Here is a 20,007-nt window from a genome sequence, read left to right as displayed (position 1 = left end):
AATTCATCTCGCCGTCTGCTTGAACTCCTTAGCTTGTTGTGGGTTTTATTGATCGTGTACTGTAAAGCCATCGGTTCCTATAAAGTAGAGTTCGTATTTGTGTTTTACATTCTGAACTCTTATTGTTAGCTTAAGGTTTTGTTTTGTACCTGCATCTGTCAGTGTACAATACTCAGTATTTACGTTTATTAGTGTCATTTAGATTCGATACATTTAAGGTAGCTGTTTTTATAGTTTTACTAGGTCATTTTGGCGTGTACGTAAACGCTTGTTTACATTATAAATACGAGGGATAATCAGTAGGTGTAGGTTATTGTTTAATTCGTTAATAATATTCACTATATGGCCCCTAGCAGTTTACTGTATGTCACTGTATTACTTTTTAGTATTCACTGGATAGACCCTAGGAGGAAAACAAGCACCAGATCTAGCTTCTACCATACATTTTTATTATTTTTCGTTGTCGAATGTCCTTTCTGCCGACTAGAGTGTAGCTGTTAACCTTGTGTGGCAGTAGGTTTCTTTAAATTTCTTACATTAAATTAGTTATTAGCTACATGGATAGGGACTGTGTCTGTTGTATGCTGATGCTGAAGAAGTTGGCCACAGTCCAAACGCAGCTGGAAGCTTTGTTGGCCACAACCAACAAGCTCCAGAGTGCCACCTTGAGGTTCGGTGGGGACGGGGGTACCTGGGGCAGCCTCTGCTGTACTAGATGTGCAGGGGGGGATGTCACAGGTCTCTGCCACTGAGCCGATCTCAGGTACGACTGAGCCGGCCGGCCCACTCTCACCTCAGTGTGGGTGGCGGACTGTGTCGAGGTCTCGAGCCTCAAGGCGAAGGCTGCACGGGTGACACAGGCTCCTGCCAAATTGCATGCACCTTGCTAATAGATTCAGTGTGCTATCTGATGCTCAGGGGGAGGCTGAGCCGGATCAGAATGCACCTTCTGCCAGCATTGTGGCCTCTCCTTCAGTAATGTCCGGACAGGCACGTGGGGGTAGGGGTTTGTTAGTTATTGGGAGCTCCAATGTTAGGCGGGTCATGGAGCCCCTCAGGAACATAGCGGCTAGGACGGGGTGGAAGGTTGCAGGAAGCCCCTCCATAGATCAGGGGTGCACTACACACAGGAAGCAGCTATATAGACAGCACAGTACTTGTGGCATGTACATGGGGGTTTTTTATTTGAGGTTCCTCCCTACGGGAAACAAACTGTTGCACTGAAAAATTACCAGTTCATGACACTGATGTAGGTATACAAATTGTAAAAATTGTTAGTTCGCCTAAACATGTCATTCCAAAGTATTTAAATGTGCTAAATCTCATGTTAGTAAATTGTCGAAGTGTCTGTAGCCAGATCCCCGAGTTACTCTCTGAAATAAACAATAGCAATGTCAATATTGTATTAGGTACCGAAAGCTGGTTGAAACCAGGTACAAACAGCAGTGAAATTTTGAACTCGGATTGGACAATGTTTAGGAAGGATAGGACTGATGAGATGGGAGGTGGTGTGTTCATTGCAGTCAAAAGCTGTTTAAACGCAGCTGAGATCGATACCGGGTCGGACTGTGAAATAGTCAGAATAAAGCTGTCAATTAGACAAGGACTGACCATCGTATTAGCATGTTTTTATAGACCACCAGCATCCGCAACAAACGTCGCAGAACGTTTCAGGGAAAGTCTTGAGTACATAGGAAATAAATATCCAAATTATCCATTAGTTATATGTGGAGACTTTAATCTGGCATCCATTGACTGGGAAAATTATATTTATCACAGGGGGCAGAAGCAAAGACTCGTGTGAAGTTATTCTAGGAGCGCTCTAAACATACAACCTTGGGCAATTGGTTAGAAAATCAACTCGAAATGGGACCATATTGGATATTAGATATCTTAGAGACAAACAGACCCGATCTCTTTGAGGAAGATAATCTAGAAGAAGGTATTAGCGACCATAATGTCGTTGTGGCTTCTATGTCAGTGGAAGGTGCAAAAAAAAAAAAAAAAAACCGTAGAGTTTTCTTGTTTGGGAACGCAAATAAAAGTGTCGTTAATGAATATCTTTCTAGTCAGATCAATGCATTCACCGCAGGACACAAAGATATTGAGCATCTTTGGTTGGAATTTAAAGGTATTGTCCACCACATGCTAGAGAAGTATGTGCCTAGCAAATATAGAGGGGAGAGAAAGGATCTACCTTGGTACAACAACCACATTAGGAAGTTGCTGAGAAAGCGGAGAATTTTGCACAGTCGTTTTAAGCGTAGTCACTGCGCCGCGGACAAACAGAAATTATGCGAAATGAAAGCAGCTGTCAAAAGGTCAATGAGAGATTCTTTTAACGAATTTAAAAGCAATATTTTATCTGCAGATTCTAAAAATAACCCCAAAAGATTTTGGTCGTACGTAAAATCTATGAACACTACAAGTAATTCAATACATTCTCTTGCTGACAGTACGGGTAATATAACGGATGATGATAAACAGAAGGCCGAAATTCTAAACCTAGCTTTCAAAAACTCGTTTACGGTAGAGGACTGCAGCGCCATTCCCTCTTTCAATTATCGAACAAACGCAAGGACGGCTGGCATAGTGTTTAGTGTACCTGGGAATGTAAAACATATAAGATCCTTCGACGCCGGGAGGGCATCTGACCCAGACAGTACAAATATAGCACCATTCTTATCCACCATTATCTATCAGAGATCATTGGAACAGCGGAAAGTTCCACGGGACTGGAAGAACGCCCAGGTCATAGCAATCGATAAAAAGGGTAGAAAATCGGATGCACATAATTACCGGCCAAGTTCGGTGACATCAATTTGTTGTAGAATCACGGAAAACATTTTGTGTTCAGACATAGTGACCGTTATAGACTCTGAGAAGCTCATCTGCAGAAACCAGCACGGTTTTAGGAAACAGCGGTCATGCGAGACATAGCTGGCCCTCTTTGTGCATGATATACAACAGGTTCTAGATACCGGCTCCCAGGTTGATGCCATATTCCTCGATTCAGTTCCGCACTGTCACTTGCTCCAAAAAGTGCGCGCTTACCGTCTATCCGATAACATATGCGGTTGGATAGAAAGTTTTCTGACAGACAGAGAGCAGTATGTCGTCCTGAATGGGGTGACTTCAACAGAAACAAGCGTAACTTCAGGTGTGCCCCATGGCAGAGTAATAGGTCCGCTGCTTTTTACGATTTACGTAAACGATCTGGTTGATGGTACTGACAGCGGCATTAGACTGTTTGCCGATGATGCTGTAGTCTACAGGAAAGTAGTATCACACGAAAGTTGTGAACAAATCAACAAGGATTTGCAGAAAGTAAATGCGTGGTGTAATGACAGGCAGTTATCTCTCAATATAAGTGGTAACATCCGTCAAGTATTTGGGTGTGACTATTCGAAATGATCTCAAATGGAATGATCAGATTACACAAGTAACGGGCAAGGCGAACTCTAGATTGCGGTTTGTTGGTAGAATCCTGAAACGATGCAGTCCTTCAACAAAGGAAATTGCTCACAATACGTTAGTTCGTCCAGTCTTAGAGTATTGTTCGTCCGTATGGGACCCTTACCAGTTGGGTCTCATTCAAGAGATTGAAAAGGTCCAAAGAAGAGTCGCAAGATTCGTGACTGGTACATTTAGCTATCACGAGAGTGTTACAAATCTCATAGAAAGTTTGAAGTGAGATACACTTGCAGATAGACGACGCGCTAAACGAAAGGAGCTGCTCAAATGGTTCAAATGGCTCTGAGCACTATGGGACTTAACATCTATGGTCATCAGTCCCCTAGAACTTAGAACTACTTAAACCTAACTACCCTAAGGACATCACACAACACCCAGTCATCACGAGGCAGAGAAAATCCCTGACCCCGCCGGGAATCGAACCCGGGAACCCGGGCGTGGGAAGCGAGAACGCTACCGCACGACCACGAGCTGCGGACGAAAGGAGCTGCTCACTAAATTCCGAATCCCGATCTTCGCCGAGGATGTAGAGCTTAGATAATTACCACCAACTCTTTCAGATCGCACAATGATCACCATTAAAAGATAAGGGAAATTAGAGCTCGTACTGAGGCGTTCCCTTGTGCGATCCTCGAGTGGAACAGAGGAAGGGGGGGGGGGGGGGGGGGGAGGGGAATATGACTTCCCACGAATTGTGCTCTCCGCCCCACACACCACTTGGGGCTAGCGGAGTATATATGTAGATGTAGATGCATTTTTAAAATTATACCTTTCTTGAGGAAAACTCAAATTGCGATTTGTAGTGCTATATGGTAAATGTGTACTGTTCTAAAATTTTTACTACAAAACCCCTCTCTTCCAAATTACAAATCAATAATTTTCAATAATACCTGAACTACCTAACGACAGTTCCAGTTTTGTTATAAATACTGTTTATTTTTAAGTAACAGACAGGAGGAGAAGTATGTAGAACGAAAAAATTCCATAGGATATGCGGCCCTTTTATATCCACTGTTCCGGCCTAACATCAAGCGCCGGCCGCACGGGATTAGCCGAGCGGTCTGAGGCGCTGCAGTCATGGACTGTGCGGCTGGTCACGGCGGAGGTTCGAGTCCTCCCTCGGGCATGGGTGTGTGTGTTTGTCCTTAGGATAATTTAGGTTAAGTAGTGTTTAAGCTTAGGCACTAATGACCTTACCAGTTAAGTCCCATAAGGTTTCACGCACATTTGAACCTACGCCCTGCCTATCAATTTTGTCCGTCTGGTCGCTTCCTTCCTCTCGCACCGTCCTTCCTATGTCACCCTCCACAACACCAACTCCCGTATCTTTTATCCCACAGCTGGCGTCCCCCAGGGTTCTGTCCTCTCCCCTCTCCTTTCTCTCTTGTAGACAGCTGATATGCCCAAGCCACCCCCACCAGTCCACCTTCTCCAATATGCTGATGACACCGCCTTCCTGGCTCTCTATCCTACCCTTCAACGGTCTCAACGTACCCTCCAAACCCACCTTAACCAGTTCACCACTTGGTGTAACCAGTGGCTCCTCCATCTCAACCCCTCCAAAACCCAGGCAATCATCATAGGCCGCACCACTCGCTCCTTTCGCCTCCATGATTTCTACCTCACCCTTTATGGTCGTCCTATCCAACTCACCCCCACCTTGAAATACCTTGGCCTCACCCTTGACCGACACCTCACCTGGACCCCTCATCTCCTGACCATCCAGCAGAAAGCCCATTCCCGCCTCCGCCTGCTGAAACTCCTGTCCGGCCGGACATGGGGATTGCATCCTTCTACCATCCTCCACACCTACAAATCCCTCATCCGTCCTATCCTCTGTTATGCCAGCGTCGCCTGGATCTCCGCCCCCACCCGCTTTTACAAGGCCCTCCAAATCCTTGAACGCCATGCGCTCCGCCTTGCCTTCCGTATCCGCCTTCCTTCCCCCACACGGCTCCTGTATGAACTGATCCCCTTCCCCCACCTCCTCTTGTTCCTCCAACATCTCCGCATCCTTTACATTGTTCGCAGGGTTGATCCTCCCCACCCTCTGGTTTCCTCCTTCCTCTCTACCCCGCGCCCGTTGCCGCGCCTCTATCGCTGTATCCCTCCCTCTCTCCACCTCCACACCCTCCATCTCCTTCATCAGAGCAATTTCCAACGCCTCCCCCTCCCGGATGACGAACTTCGCCGTGACATATACCCTTCCTTCCAACTATAACCCGGCCTTGTTCCCCCCCCCCTCCCCAGGGCCCCCTTCTCCTCTTTCCTCCTTCTCCCAGAGCGGATTTTCCTCCATCCCCCCGTCCCCTGAGACCCTGCACCCCATACTTGCCTCTCTCCTTCCCACATCCCTCCCTACCTGGCCCTCTTCCGCGCGCCCCCCATTCCCCTCCCCCATCTCTTCCCCTCCCTCCCTTCTTCAGGTCTCCCTCATCTCCTTGAACCTGGCAGATCCTCTGTATTGATCATCATCAGTGTGCCACATCAGTGTTGTGTTTAGTGCTGTTTCTCGTGTGCGTCAAGAGGTGTGATTTTAATTGTGTACTGCCTTGAGGTTCGCCGTCAGTGTTACGTTGTGTGCTGTGCCATCCGTCAACACCTTTATGCTCCAGTCATACTGTGCCTTGTGTTCTTTTAATCGTCGCAGTGTGTGGCTTTTTGTGTGTGCTACTTTTAAACAGTTTTTTATCTCCATTTTACAGTCACCCCGTTTTTTTCTTTGTCTATTGCCTTCCATGATGTTCTCCCCTTTTTATATCTATGTTCGCCTTCTTCTCTCCTTTGCTGTTTTTAAATGTCTTCTATTGTTTTGTTCTATGTCTTTCGGCTGAAGAGCAGCGCATATGCTGCTGCCAGCCTGCCCCGATGGGGAATTGAAATACAATAAAGAAAAAAAAAAAATTGTTGTCTAGCTGTCCGAGAAAACTGCTTCCTAGGCACCCTATATTAGACGAGTGGGCAGGAACCCACACCCACATTCAGTTTCTAGATGGTTCACCGCTTTCGGTTTCTGGGGTACTTTAGCAAGGTACCATCTCATATACAGAGTAAGCAATTGAAACGAGGTAACGCGCAATAGTTATCCAACACATCTGACGTACTAATAACGCGGTTACGAATTCAACTGAACAAAGGCACTAGAAAAACTACCGTAATCTATGCTCACTTACGATAGTCTACAGTAGCCTAAAGAAGTTGTGCAATTCCATTAGCAATATAATCTTGCTGAGTGACACCTCTCTTTATAATGCCATCTCGTGACAACATATCCCTTCATAGAGGGGTTAGTTGTAGATAAACTTCAGGTAAATTTGTTTCGCAATAATAGTTGACTTCCACCACATTTCAATAATAGTTCTCCATACAGGATAATGGGCATGCACCAGTTATAGTCTCAGTGTTAATCGTTGCTTTAAAATATCACATTAAGGGAATGTGCAGTTAGGCTTTTTGGTTATTGCTGAAGGAGTTCCCCACTGGCTAGATGCAGTCGTTTTGATGACATCGAATTTTTCTTTGTGGTCGAATTTTGCTTCCATAGAAGGTTTTACTGGCGTGAGTGCGGCAGAATTTCGACTCTGCTGAAGAATACATAAAATATGTGCTTCATAGGCAATTACACAACCTATACAGGTAACCAAAAGAGGGACATAGTGCCAGCAGAGATTATATAATGCCAGAAATGTAGTTACGTAAAAACAGAAAAAAAACATTAAGTCCAAAAATATTGTCAACTGTAGCATTGTTCTCTACGAGTTCATTGAGAGGGTAAGACATTTTTCCACGCAACTCTTCCATTTTGAACCGCTTCTTCAGCGAACTGTTTGATATTTGTAAGCGACGAAGTGACGACGGATATCAAATAACAGTAGATACAGGTAATAAGCCCGTGTTTCTGTATCTAAATGAAAGTGGTCGCAGTAGCTACATGGCCCTGGTTCGGGCATCTGACCTCCTGATACAGATACATCACTGGAAGGGGCCACATAATGCGTCATGTCTCGGAAACTGGCAAAGCACAGAGACGGGGTTCTATAGACACATAGATACAACGCTCTTGTTAAGCAGGCTTTGTCCAATGAGGTTCAAATGGCTCTCAGCACTACGGGACTTAACATCTGAGGTCATCAGTCCCCTAGAACTTAGAACTACTTAAACCCAACTAACCTAAGGTCATCACACACATCCATGCCCGAGGCAGGATTCCAACTTGTGACCGTGGCGGTCGCGCGGTTGCAGACTGAAGCGCCTAGAAGCGCTCGGCCACAGCCGCCGGCGTCCAATGAGGAGGTCACTGTACATGTTGAACGCAGCTGTAAGATAACGCGAACATCTGTTAATTCTTATGTTTCCAACAATTGCTGTTCCCCAGTCCACGTCGTACCAAAAGGCCGAACGATCCCTAAGACGTCTAACGAGGACGGGCGGTTCAAGAGCCTCTCTACTCACATCGCTGTCGAATCCGAACCCAAGTACAGTGTTTGAACAAAAAATGTGGAAACACTGCGAGAAATGCAGGCTTGAACATAAATGAAGACGGCAGCTTGCCCTATTGCATGTGACCATGAGCGGCACCTGTGTAATGTCCTTAATACGTTACAAATGTCAGTCGTGGTCACTCTAATGTTCTCTGTAGCTGTGAGTCCATTATGTCACAGTTAAGTGTATTCGAACTTGGGCAGATTGTTTGTGCTCGTGTGGTGGGCTCTTCCGTAAACAAGAGAGCCGAAATGTATGGTGTTTCAGGAAGCACCGTCTCCAAGATCCATACCGCATACAAGGAAAGCGGGAAAACATCATTTGCCTCGTCACAGCGCGGAAGAAAATGTGTGCTGAGTGATCGTGACAGACGGTAATTTAAGAGGACTGTGACGAAAAATAACAGGAGGAAAACTGCAAAAGTCACTGCAGAACTGTATGTCGCACCAAAACACGAAGGGAGCTCAATAAGCAGTGAATTGCAGGGCGAGCTGGAATTTCAAAACCAATCATCAGTGAAGAAAATGCCCGAAACAGGAAAAGAAGGTGCCGAAGACATAAAAACAGGGTGGTTTTTGAGCAATGGAAGAAAGTCATTTGGTCAGTTGTGTTTTCTTTCGCACTGTTTCCAACATCTAGCCGAGTTTACGTTCCAAGAGCGAAACATGTCGGAGGTTAGGTGATTCTTTGGGCAGCCATATCGTGGTATTCCATGGACCCCATGAGTACTCTGTAAGGTCGCGTTACCGCCAAGGATTAAGTAAGCAATTTAGCTGATCAGGTTCATCCCATCGAGCAATAATTGTTCCCCAGTGGTAATGCTGTGGTCCAAGGCTACAAGGTCATTGTTAAAACAACTCGCATTATCCATGACTGGTCTTGTGTGCACGAGGCTGACTTGTTGCACCTTTCCTGGCCACGACAGTCACCAGATCTCAATACTATTGAGCCTCTGTGGTCTACTTCAGAGAAAAGGGTACGTGGTGGCTATCCATCTCCATCATAGTTACAAGAACTTGCCGCTGTATTGTAGGAAGAACGGTGTAAGATTCCACGGAAAATCGTACAGGACCCGTATTTCTACATCCAGAAATGTTTAGTAGCTGTATTAAGTACCAACGGGTTTCTACTCAATGTTGTACATGGTTATGTGTTTTATTTGTAGTGTTAGCTATTTCAGCCTACTTCCTGTATTTCTCAAAGTTAACTCTTTATTCAGCACGGTTTAGTGACTCTGACCGAGCTCACAAATAAGCTCAACTGGTAAAATATGAATCACTGATCGCTTTGAAGTGGCGTGGATGTTATGTATCTGATACCAGGCAGCCATGTGGTCCTTCACCGCCGACGTAGGTCATGGCAGTCAAGTAGTGTGCATGTATATATGAAGACGGTATCTGTCCTTTCGGACATGTCCGAAAGAATCTTCATATATATATATATTGTTAAGGCTCACCGGCCTTTGACCATCTTCTTCTGTGCAGATGCACAAAAAGTGCCCGAACTCTTACGGGAATCGGTAGTAAAGCCGCGAGTAATGAGTATAATGGGCAGGGGCACTATGAATATAGTGTGGGGCAATTAGTTGAGAATGTGGGTCTCACGGGAGGCGTGCCAGAGAGAAGTCCCTGCAATCGCACTATGCTCTGTGTCCTCGGTGGCTCAGATGGATAGAGCGTCTACATGTAAGCAGGAGATGCCGGATTCGAGTCCCCGTCGGGGCACACATTTTCAACTGCCCCGTTGACTTATATCAACACCTGTACGCAGCCAGGGGTATTCATTTCATAGTGTGTATGTGCCAGTCAGTTGATGAAGTCAATGCAATAAAATTGTCCTTCGTGGAGACGAGACAGAATGACAGAACAGAGTTATCGTGTTTAGACAGTGCCCGCGAATCTGCCGTGATGAAGTTGCCCGATTTGTTGATGTATCAACGTGGTATGTCCAACGCACTTACAGGGGTGGCTTACCACTCGCAACCATTTACTATGGCATAAGAACAGTGATCGTGAAAAGATGTAACTATCAGGAATCGGTGACGAGCGACACCCTAATCAACGACACTGTGTTTCAGACCGGACAGGGGTTGCTCTGTCAGTGGTCCATCTCAACCAGTTTCCGTGTGAATATTGTGAAAGGAGCTGCATACAATGGACATTTGGAGTCTGAAACCTCACAAAATGCCATTTCTGACGGCGGAACATAAAACTGGGGCCAAATAACGCCGAAACGTGAGGATAGTTAACTGGAGATATGCAGTGTGGTCCGAGAAGTAGCGATTTTTCTTCTTTATAAGTGATGCAAGGGGTAGAGTATACTGTTGGTCTAGTGAGTCGTATAACACGCCGTGTTGAAAGGTATAGTTTACTCTCTAGATGAATCTGCGATGTTTTGGTTGTACTTTTCGTACCATAAATTTGGTCCACTTACTCAAGCTTCCGGGAACATAAACCTGTATGTTTATTTCAACATGCTCGGAAATGAAGTGTTGATCTTTTTCATTTTTATTTATTTTTTTTCATCTGCATCCTGAATCCTATGTACATCCTCCCGTCTTCCATGGTGACAACAGCTCTTTTCACAGGGCTCCAGTCACACGTTTGTTGTCTGATGTACGCTTAGGCGCGCTGTCGTTCCTCGCCTGTCAGCTAAATCATCCCATATTAATACCGCAGAATATACCGGGGAGTATTTGGAAAGAAACGTAGACATCAACACTCCTGCAGTTTGGTAGCTCTGCGGTGTCTAATCGTCTATGAATTGCTTCAGCAGGATGTGGTAGACCTGAGGAAACTTCTGCTGTCTGTGCGTCGCCAGATTGAAGTCATTATCAACGCTTGAGACAGCATTAGATTGTTTTAGCGACATGACTCCTGTGGACGATTAATAGTTTGCCTGATCATTTCATTTCACTGCGCAGAGTATACACAAGGGTGGAACTTATCATTGCTTTTTCACATGCGTGTGCTCAGGTTAAGGACCGTAAAAATGAGCTCTGCTCCGCAACACATCAGCTCTCTACAAGAGCTTCGAAATGCATTGCAGCTGTCCGTTGCTGTTTTAACATATTTTGTGAGGAAATTTACACAATCAAACAAAACATTAGATCACAATGTTTCATTTACTATTACCTGCATTAGTCCTGTTCCCCACTGTTTTCGTTAGTTTCTTCGGAAACTGTTAAGAAAGTGACACATGTTCATATAACATTTTTCGTTCAGAGTCGCTGATACTGTAATTCCTGAAAGCATGTACCTTTTATGCTGACGCACCCTGTAGCCACACCATTCAATTATTATAGATCGTAGTAGTAATAGTGGGTCCATTCTGAATCATAGTCCAGTAAGATGTAGCAGTAGTTCTCAAACTGTGGGTGAACATCTTTAGGGAGCAGAAGGAACAATGTACCTAAAATTCAGTACTGTAATTCTTCTTCCTGATTTCTTAAAATGTATTTAAAATTGTAGTAATTCCCAAAAGAGATAAATTTATTTACGACACGTTAATTCTTGCCAATGGGGAAATAATGTGCATTAAAAAAAGTGTCGTGGTGTAAGAAGTGACTACAGTACTGCGAACCGCTTTCGTTACAATTGATCTTCGACGAGATTGTAAACGTAATGAAATCAAAGCAAAACATAAAATCTTTTGATTACAAATTATTGTAGTTTCTAGACGACGCGTGTAGTTTGGTCGTGGTGAGTAAGTAAGGTGTTGCTTTCATGATTTTAAAGTAAATGAAAAATGAATTTAGGGCATGTGCAGATGGATTAAAACGTGTGGATTTAATGGAAGGTTGCAAACTAACGTGAAGGGCGTGCGTAGACCTTTAGACATGTCAAAGGGAGCGTCAGGTTCAGTACAGTAAGAAAGATGTCGATTGAAACCGACATACTTAGAGCTCAGCTATTGTTCAATGTCACCGTCATACAATTGAACGAGGACACTAGGATGGTATCCCATAAAGTAACACTAAATTTTTGTGGCTGATAAAAGAGATCGTCTTCTTACCGCAGCCGTGCGGTTCTAGGCGCTACAGCCCGGAACCGAGCGGCCGCTACGGTCGCAGGTTCGAATCCTGCCTCGGGCATGGATGTGTGTGATGTCCTTAGGTTAGTTCAGTTTAATTAGTTCTAAGTTCTAGGCGACTGATGACCTCAGAAGTTAAGTCGCATAGTGCTCAGAGCCATTTTTTTCTTACCGCAAATGACCCGCGGCGACCGCTTTTTCTTCACGTAGTCCGTACCGATAGCGTTGAGCGCTGTCTGTATATTCTTTAATTTATTTTCATTAAGGACAAATAAATAAATAATGGCCGCATGTTCTATCGAAGGTATTTAAAATTCCTCTTTACAACTTCTAAAGTGCGTATTTATTTTCACACGTTCTTTTCGTTTCTTTAATTTAAAATATCGTCACTGGTTGCATTTTTGTCTCATTTTCGCTTGCATCTGGAAATGTCGTCTACCTGCTCATTTTTCAGACGTTCCTGCGTTTGGCTCTGGTGTCTTTGGTATAATTCCACGTTAGTTTGCAGTGTTACACATTTTATGAACTGAAATACAACACAATATGAATCTCAATAGCGTCTGTTCACGTGAAGCCACGGACCGTAAATAAACACTAATGGGGCTATGGCTTTTCGAAATAAGCCAAAGAAATGAGTGTCGCACGCAGGAATGCCTGGAAAATATGCAAGTAGACGTAGTTTCCAGATATAACCGGAAATCACACAAAAATGCTACCACTAACGCTTCAAATCAATGAAAAGTAATACTTATGGTAATATGAATAAGTATATTTAGTATAGTTTCAAAGACGGAAGTTAAATACCTTTAATAATTGTCAAGCAACTACAGAAACTACGGTACCACAAATGAAGAAATTGTATGTTCTGTTTATGACTAGGATGCAGAAACTGAGAGACTGATTTACTCAATTCGCGGATATTCTTGAAGTGCCACATGCCCACTCTTCTCGGGAGATGGAATTCCCGATGCGTCTGGCTCCATCTCGGGTCGGGCGTCATAACCAAGATGCAATTTATCATGGTATCAAGCTGCTATCTGGCTCCATCTCTCCAGCGTGGCAGCTGCTTCCTTTTCGGTTAATCGTCAGTACAGTAGTATTAAGCTGTCAGCTGCTGGTACTTCAGTAGTAACTCTCGTCGAATTTCACTGTCTGCAGGAACCGCGCGACTGCTACGGTCGCAGGTTCGAATCCTGCCTCGGGCATGGATGTGTGTAATGTCCTTAGGTTAGTTAGGTTTAAGTTGTTCTAAGTTTTAGAGGACTGATGACCACAGATGTTAAGTCCCATAGTGCTCAGAGCCATTTGAACCATTTGAACCACTGTCTGCATCTTCAGCATTGTATTTCGCGCTATCTGAATAGTTCAGAATGAAATGGGACAATGTCGTTGCTAAGCAACTACGTTTCCACTGTAATAGTTTTAGAACAGCAGGATCACATATTTGTATCGCTAGTTCGTCATGTAGTTCTCTCTACACTCTAAACAGGGCGTATTCCAGTGTTTCTGACCACCTTTCTTCCATCAAGTGCAGGGGAGAGAGAGTTGTATATTGGAACTCTGTTCAGGCTATCAAAAAATGGCTCTGAGCACTACGGGACTTAACTTCTGAGGTCATCAGTCCCCTAGACCTGAGAGCTACTTAAACCAACTAACCTAAGGACATCACACACATCCATGCCCGAGGCAGGATTCGAACCTGCGACCGTAGCGGTCACGCGGTTCCAGACTTTCATCTTTAGCAAGCTTTGTAATAGAAGTTTAATATATTTTCTTACTCCATTTTGAAATAATAGCATTCACTTTACGTGCGCTATAGTCTTTTTCTGAAATTACAAAGATTACTCCTGAAAAGTAAGCTTTTTAGAAATGTGGAAACCGTTCCAACGTACAACATGGTCATGTACCTAGGAACAAATATTCTGTTCGAATTTAAAATGTTACAGTCGAATAAATCTTGTCAATACTGTTTTTAATAGTCTATGTGTGACATTATTACTCTACTACATACCAATGATCAGTAAGTAAAATCATATTAAGAAGAAATATTATTAAAAATCAATTGCAAGTTGAAAACATTTTGAAATAGAAACTGTTATCAGCTAGCACAAGTTGCCGTTAGGGATGCAGGAAAAATCGTTAAGACATTAAAGAAACTAAGGTCATTTACAAATATCACTTGTTTCATGGAAAGAGACCTTCCGTTACAAGGTAAAGGATGATTCACGAGTGACGAAGATCGGCTTAACCATTCACACACCTTGCGACCAAAGAGGTAAAAATCATACAGAGCCAAGTCCGGACTGTAGGGAGGATGAGGAACAATTTTCCAACCCATTTTCCTGATTTTCTCCTGCGTCGTAAGCGCTGTATGGGGCTTGGCATTGTCATGGTATAGTTTGATGAGCTGACCCTGAAACTGTGGTCTGTGGGTCTTGATGGCACGTCGCAGCTTGTCCAGTGACAAACAGTAATGGTCCCGGTTAAATGTGGAGCCAGATTTCAAAAAGTCAATGAAAATGACACCACACTCGTCCCAGCAGAAGGAGGCCATCACTTTTCGGCCTGCTGTTCGTGAAAGTCTTAGGGTGTTCTTCCGAGGGGAGCCCGGATGACGCCACTCCATGGATTGGGTTTTGCTCTCAGGTTCGCACAAAAACAACCATGTTTCATCCAGGGTAATGACGCCGTCAAAACAGTGTTTCCACTCTTCAGTAAAGGTCTTCATTAGATCCTCGCACACATTCTTCCTCATCATTTTCATTTCTCTTGTCAATAAACTAGGCACCCAACGTGAACAGATTTTTCTGTACCCTAGTGACTGCGCCAGTGATACCACACTACCCAATGACAAGCGAGTCATTTCAGCAAGCTGTCATGTCGTCACACATTTGTCATTTTCGATGATTTGATCAATGGTCTCCTTATTCACATCACTCACTGCCGTCGATGGACTTCCGCATCGTGGATTGTCCAACAGAGAGAAATCACCTTCTTTAAACCTCTGGTTTTAGGCGGTTTTCCACATCCCACTAGGTGAATACTGGGCTGGTCCCCACGCCCGCCTCAGTTACACAACTCCCAGACAGTTCAAAATGTTCGGACTCTTCCATGGCTTACACTAGATGCAGACAGCTGGAGTACACTAATTCTGTCCTGGGGGGTATGGAATGGCGACAGGAAGAGCATCTGGCAACCCTCCGCCACTAACATCGCCAAATCCATAGTAACTAGGCTGACCCCACGTTGAAGTGGGACAAAGGCCCAAAGACAATGATGTTATAGAGCACTTAAATATGCAGAGCCCAAAATATGTACAAACACTATACAAAGCACAACCTTACATCCCAACCCACAAAAATAGTAGAAAATGCCGGAAAATTGCTTATAACAGTCTCTATTTTCAGTCCGATCACTAGACTGACTCATCGACCAGGAAACATCATTTACCTAAAGGTACGCTATTCTCCAAGTACAAAACTCTCCCCCACGTATAAGGGGCGATCAGGAAGTTGCCGTTTGAGGGCGTTGCTGCAGCGTGTATGCAACGAAGCGTGACTCCGATGCAGGTATTTAAGTACCGACATTTAAGTACCTACATTTAGGGATTAATGTGGCATCCGTGTCTTTCCGACGCGCGTGGTTTAAATGAGGAAATCTGAACTACGGCGACGTTATTACCAAATGCGTCCAGACAGGAACAACGTGCTGTCATTCTTTTCTTGGTTGCTGAAGGACAAACACCAGTAGATATCCATCGGAGAATGAAGAATGTGTATGAGGCAGCATGCCATTCGAAATCCACCGTTGTAGGATGGCGCGCCAAGTTCCGTGCTGGTGGAATACGACACAAGACGCCTGTCGATCTGGGAGGCCAGCAGAAGTTACGCTAGCTCAAGTGGGAGACACTCGAGCACCCACTCTATAGTTCTGAGCTCTCCCCATGCGATTGTAGTGCCTTCAGTCCCTTAACCGTAGGACTCACTCTGTGGTCATAGGTGACCCCAATCATCTTTACTATGGATAAAATAATATTTCTATTTCTTGTAAAAATCCAGAATTTTATGACTTTTACCACACAGTATTGTCGTTCTCTCACAAAAATTTTTAGAGCGCTTGACGCAATATTTAAATCAATAATTAACAAAAACTGCTGTTGGGGTCAATTATGACCCCAGATAGATATATGTAACATTCATAGAATGTATAGATTATCAACTATCAATCCCTTTCTTAGGTATTTTGAGTTGGTAACACTGAATTCAGGTGTTATTCAGGTGCTACTCAGAACTAACCTCGAACTGGAAGTTCGCTTGTACGTTTGTTGTACGTTTGTTGTTGCAGTGTAATTTCAGCATGGATGGAATACGTTTTGCTCTTGGCTATAGTGTAGAACAAGCTATGGAAGATTTATTTCGTAGCAGTAGTGATTCAGAAGGTAGTGACGCCGAAGATGATGGAACAGAGACACAGGTAGACCAAAGTGATGAAATTTGTTTACATGAATTAGAAGAAAATGATATTCTTGCTGAAAATGATGACAGTGGAGAAGATGAAAGTGCAGTACTGGTAAGCAGGGGTCGGGATATTGAGTGGAGTACAAAAGAACCATCAATTCGTAGCTTTCCAATCCGCAACATACAACGATTTTCAGCAGGTATTCCTAGTACAGTTAGTGTTAGCTCAGCTGTTGACTGTTTCAGGCAGTTTATTACTAATGAATTGCTGGATATAATAGTTCAGTTCACAGATCAACAAGGAAATGAATTGAAAGCGTCTGGAAAATTAGTTGACTGGCGTGATACAGACAGATGCGAGCTTCTTTCATTTTTAGGCTTGCTGATTCTGTATGGCGTACAGAAGAGCCGGGGGAAACCTATTGACGAATTTTGGGACTCTGAATATGGCACTTCTCTATTCCGTGCCACTACGTCGAGGAGGCGATATCAGGACATTCTGCGTTCACTTCGTTTTGACGACCGCATCACAAGACTTGAAAGGAAAGAGAGGACTGGAAATAAGGCTGAAGCTGTACAGGAAATATCTGATTTGTTTGCCGTGCAATGTCAAACATCATTTATACCTTCCAGCAACATTACTGCTGATGAACATCTTTGCGTATACAGAGGTCGGTGCAGTTTCAAGGACTACATTCCTTCAAAGCCAGGAAAGTATGGCATCAAGATATGATGCGCAGTAGACTGTGAACATGGTTATCTGACAAATCTTCAAATGTACACTGTAAGGAGTGGTGATGTGAGAGAAGTGAATCAAGGCAAGAGAGTGGTCTTAGATTTAGTGCGTCATCTGGCTGGCAGTGGTAGGAATATTACCACTGACAGTTTTTTCACGAGCTATGACCTTGGCCAAGAATTGTTGAAAATGAAGTTGACACTTGTAGGTACTCTACGTTCTACAAGAAAAGAAGTCCCAAAAGAGTTTTTGCCTTCGAAAACTAGGGAAGAATGCACTACCAGATTTGCATACAGTGGTAAAACCCTCCTAGTTTCGTATGTTCCAAAAAGAAATAAGGCTGTGCTACTCCTGTCAACACAACTTCAATCATTTGAAGTGCCCAAAGAAAACAACTTGAAACGAAAACCAGAAGTAGTGTTGTATTACAACTCAACAAAATCAGGTGTTGATACGCTAGATCAAATGAGCTCTTACTATTCTGTGAAAAAGGGTACAAAACGTTGGCCATTAGCAGTATTTTATGATCTTGTCGATCTAGCTGCACTCAATGCCTACAGACTCTTCTGTGTTGCTGTTGAAAAAACAGAGAGACGCCTTTTTCTAATGAAGTTGGCCAAAGAAATGGCATAGCCCCAAGTGGAACAAGCAAGGAACAAGGATATTATTAGCAGTATCAAACGGTGTGAATTTGATGATCTGTTAGACAATGGACATCCAGACGTAATACCCGACAATCAGAAGAGAAAGCGAGGCAGATGCTCCATTTTCCCCCGATCAAAAGACACAAAATACAGTTCAACATGCAAAAAGTGTAACAAATTTGTTTGCAAGGAACATTCTGAAATAGTTACTACTTGCAAAATATGTGCAGATGACTATGGTACGGATTCCGGTTAGAATTATGTTTCCTGTTGAGTTGTTCATCACATTTTCTGTAAATTTGAAACATTTATGAGTGAAACAAATTATGACTTAGAGTAATATTGTAACTTCTGATATGTAATTACTCTGCCATCAGTCTACTGACTGGTTTGCTGCGGCCCGCCACGAATTCCTTTCCTGTGCTAACCTCTTCATCTCAGAGTAGCACTTGCAACCTACGTCCTCAATTATTTGCTTGACGTATTCCAATCTCTGTCTTCCTCTACAGTTTTTGCCCTCTACAGCTCCATCTAGTACCATGGAAGTCATTCCCTCATGTCTTAGCAGATGTCCTATCATCCTGTCCCTTCTCCTTATCAGTGGTTTTCACATATTCCTTTCCTCTCCGATTCTGCGTAGAACCTCCTCATTCCTTACCTTATCAGTCCACCTAATTTTCAACATTCGTCTATAGCACAACATCTCAAATGCTTCGATTCTCTTCTGTTCCGGTTTTCCCACAGTCCATGTTTCACTACCATACAAAGCTGTACTCCAGACGTACACCCTCAGAAATTTCTTCTTCAAATTATGGCCGGTATTTGATATTAGTAGACTTCTCTTGGCCAGAAATGCCTTTTTTGCCATAGCGAGTCTGCTTTTGATGTCCTCCTTGCTCCGTCCGTCATTGGTTATTTTACTGCCTAGGTAGCAGAATTCCTTAACTTCATTGACTTCGTGACCATCAATCCTGATGTTAAGTTTCTCGCTGTTCTCATTTCTACTACTTCGCATTGCCGGCCGCGGTGGTCTAGCGGTTCTAGGCGCGCAGTCCGGAACCGCGCGACTCCTACGGTCGCAGGTTCGAATCCTGCCTCGGGCTTGGATGTGCGTGATGTCCTTAGGTTAGATAGGTTTAAGTAGTTCTAAGTTCTAGGGGACTGATGACCACAGTAGTTAAGTCCCATAGTGCTCAGAGCCATTTGAACCATTTGAACTTCGCATTACCTTCGTCTTTCTCCGATTTACTCTCAAACCATACCGTGTACTCATTAGACTGTTCATTCCGTTCAGCGGATCATTTAATTCTTCTTCACTTTCAGTCAGGATAGCAATGTCATCAGCGAATCGTATCATTGATATCCTTTCACCTTGTATTTTAATTCCACTCCTGAACCTTTCTTTTATTTCCATCATTGCTTCCTCGATGTACAGATTGAAGAGTAGGGGCGAAAGGCTACAGCCTTGTCTTACACCCTTCTTAATACGAGCACTTCGTTCTTGATCGTCCTTTCTTATCATTCCCTCTTGGTTGTTGTACATATTGTATATGACCCGTCTCTCCCTATAGTTTACCCCTACTTTTTTCAGAATCTCGAACAGCTTGCACCATTTTATATTGTCGAACGCTTTTTCCAGGTCGACAAATCCTATGAAAGTGTCTTGATTTTTCTTTAGCCTTGCTTCCATTATTAGCCGTAACGTCAGAATTGCCTCTCTCGTCCCTTTACTTTTCCTAAAGCCAAACTGATCGTCACCTAGCGCATTCTCAATTTTCTTTTCCATTCTTCTGTATATTATTCTTGTAAGCAGTTTCGATGCATGAGCTGTTAAGCTGATTGTGCGATAATTCTCGCACTTGTCAGCTCTTGTCGTCTTCGGAAATGTGAGGATGATGCTTTTCCGAAAGTCAGATGGTATATCGCCAGTCTCATATATTCTACACACCAACGTGAATAGTCGTTTTGTTGCCACTTCCCCCAATGATTTTAGAAATTCTGATGGAATGTTATCTATCCCTTCTGCCTTATTTGACCGTAATTCCTCCAAAGCTCTTTTAAATTCCGATTCTAATACTGGCTCCCCTATCTCTTCTAAATCGACTCCTGTTTCTTCTTCTATCACATCAGACAAATCTTCACCCTCATAGAGGCTTTCAATGTATTCTTTCCACCTATCTGC

At 43.7% G+C, this 20,007-nt stretch overlaps 1 protein-coding gene across 1 annotated transcript; it reads left to right on the top strand.

The window, feature by feature from the left end:
- The first annotated feature begins 16,344 nt into the window (after positions 1-16,344).
- On the top strand, positions 16,345-17,178 carry LOC124722286 (piggyBac transposable element-derived protein 4-like). The gene has a single exon (XM_047247472.1). The coding sequence runs from the start codon at positions 16,345-16,347 to the stop codon at positions 17,176-17,178; it is 834 nt and encodes a 277-aa protein (XP_047103428.1).
- Positions 17,179-20,007: the final 2,829 nt, after the last annotated feature.

Source organism: Schistocerca piceifrons, chromosome X, assembly GCF_021461385.2.
Source record: "Schistocerca piceifrons isolate TAMUIC-IGC-003096 chromosome X, iqSchPice1.1, whole genome shotgun sequence".
NCBI classification, from domain to species: Eukaryota; Metazoa; Arthropoda; class Insecta; order Orthoptera; family Acrididae; genus Schistocerca; species Schistocerca piceifrons.
Note: the sequence above shows the minus strand (reverse complement) of the source record. Positions and strands in the feature narration are given on the sequence as shown.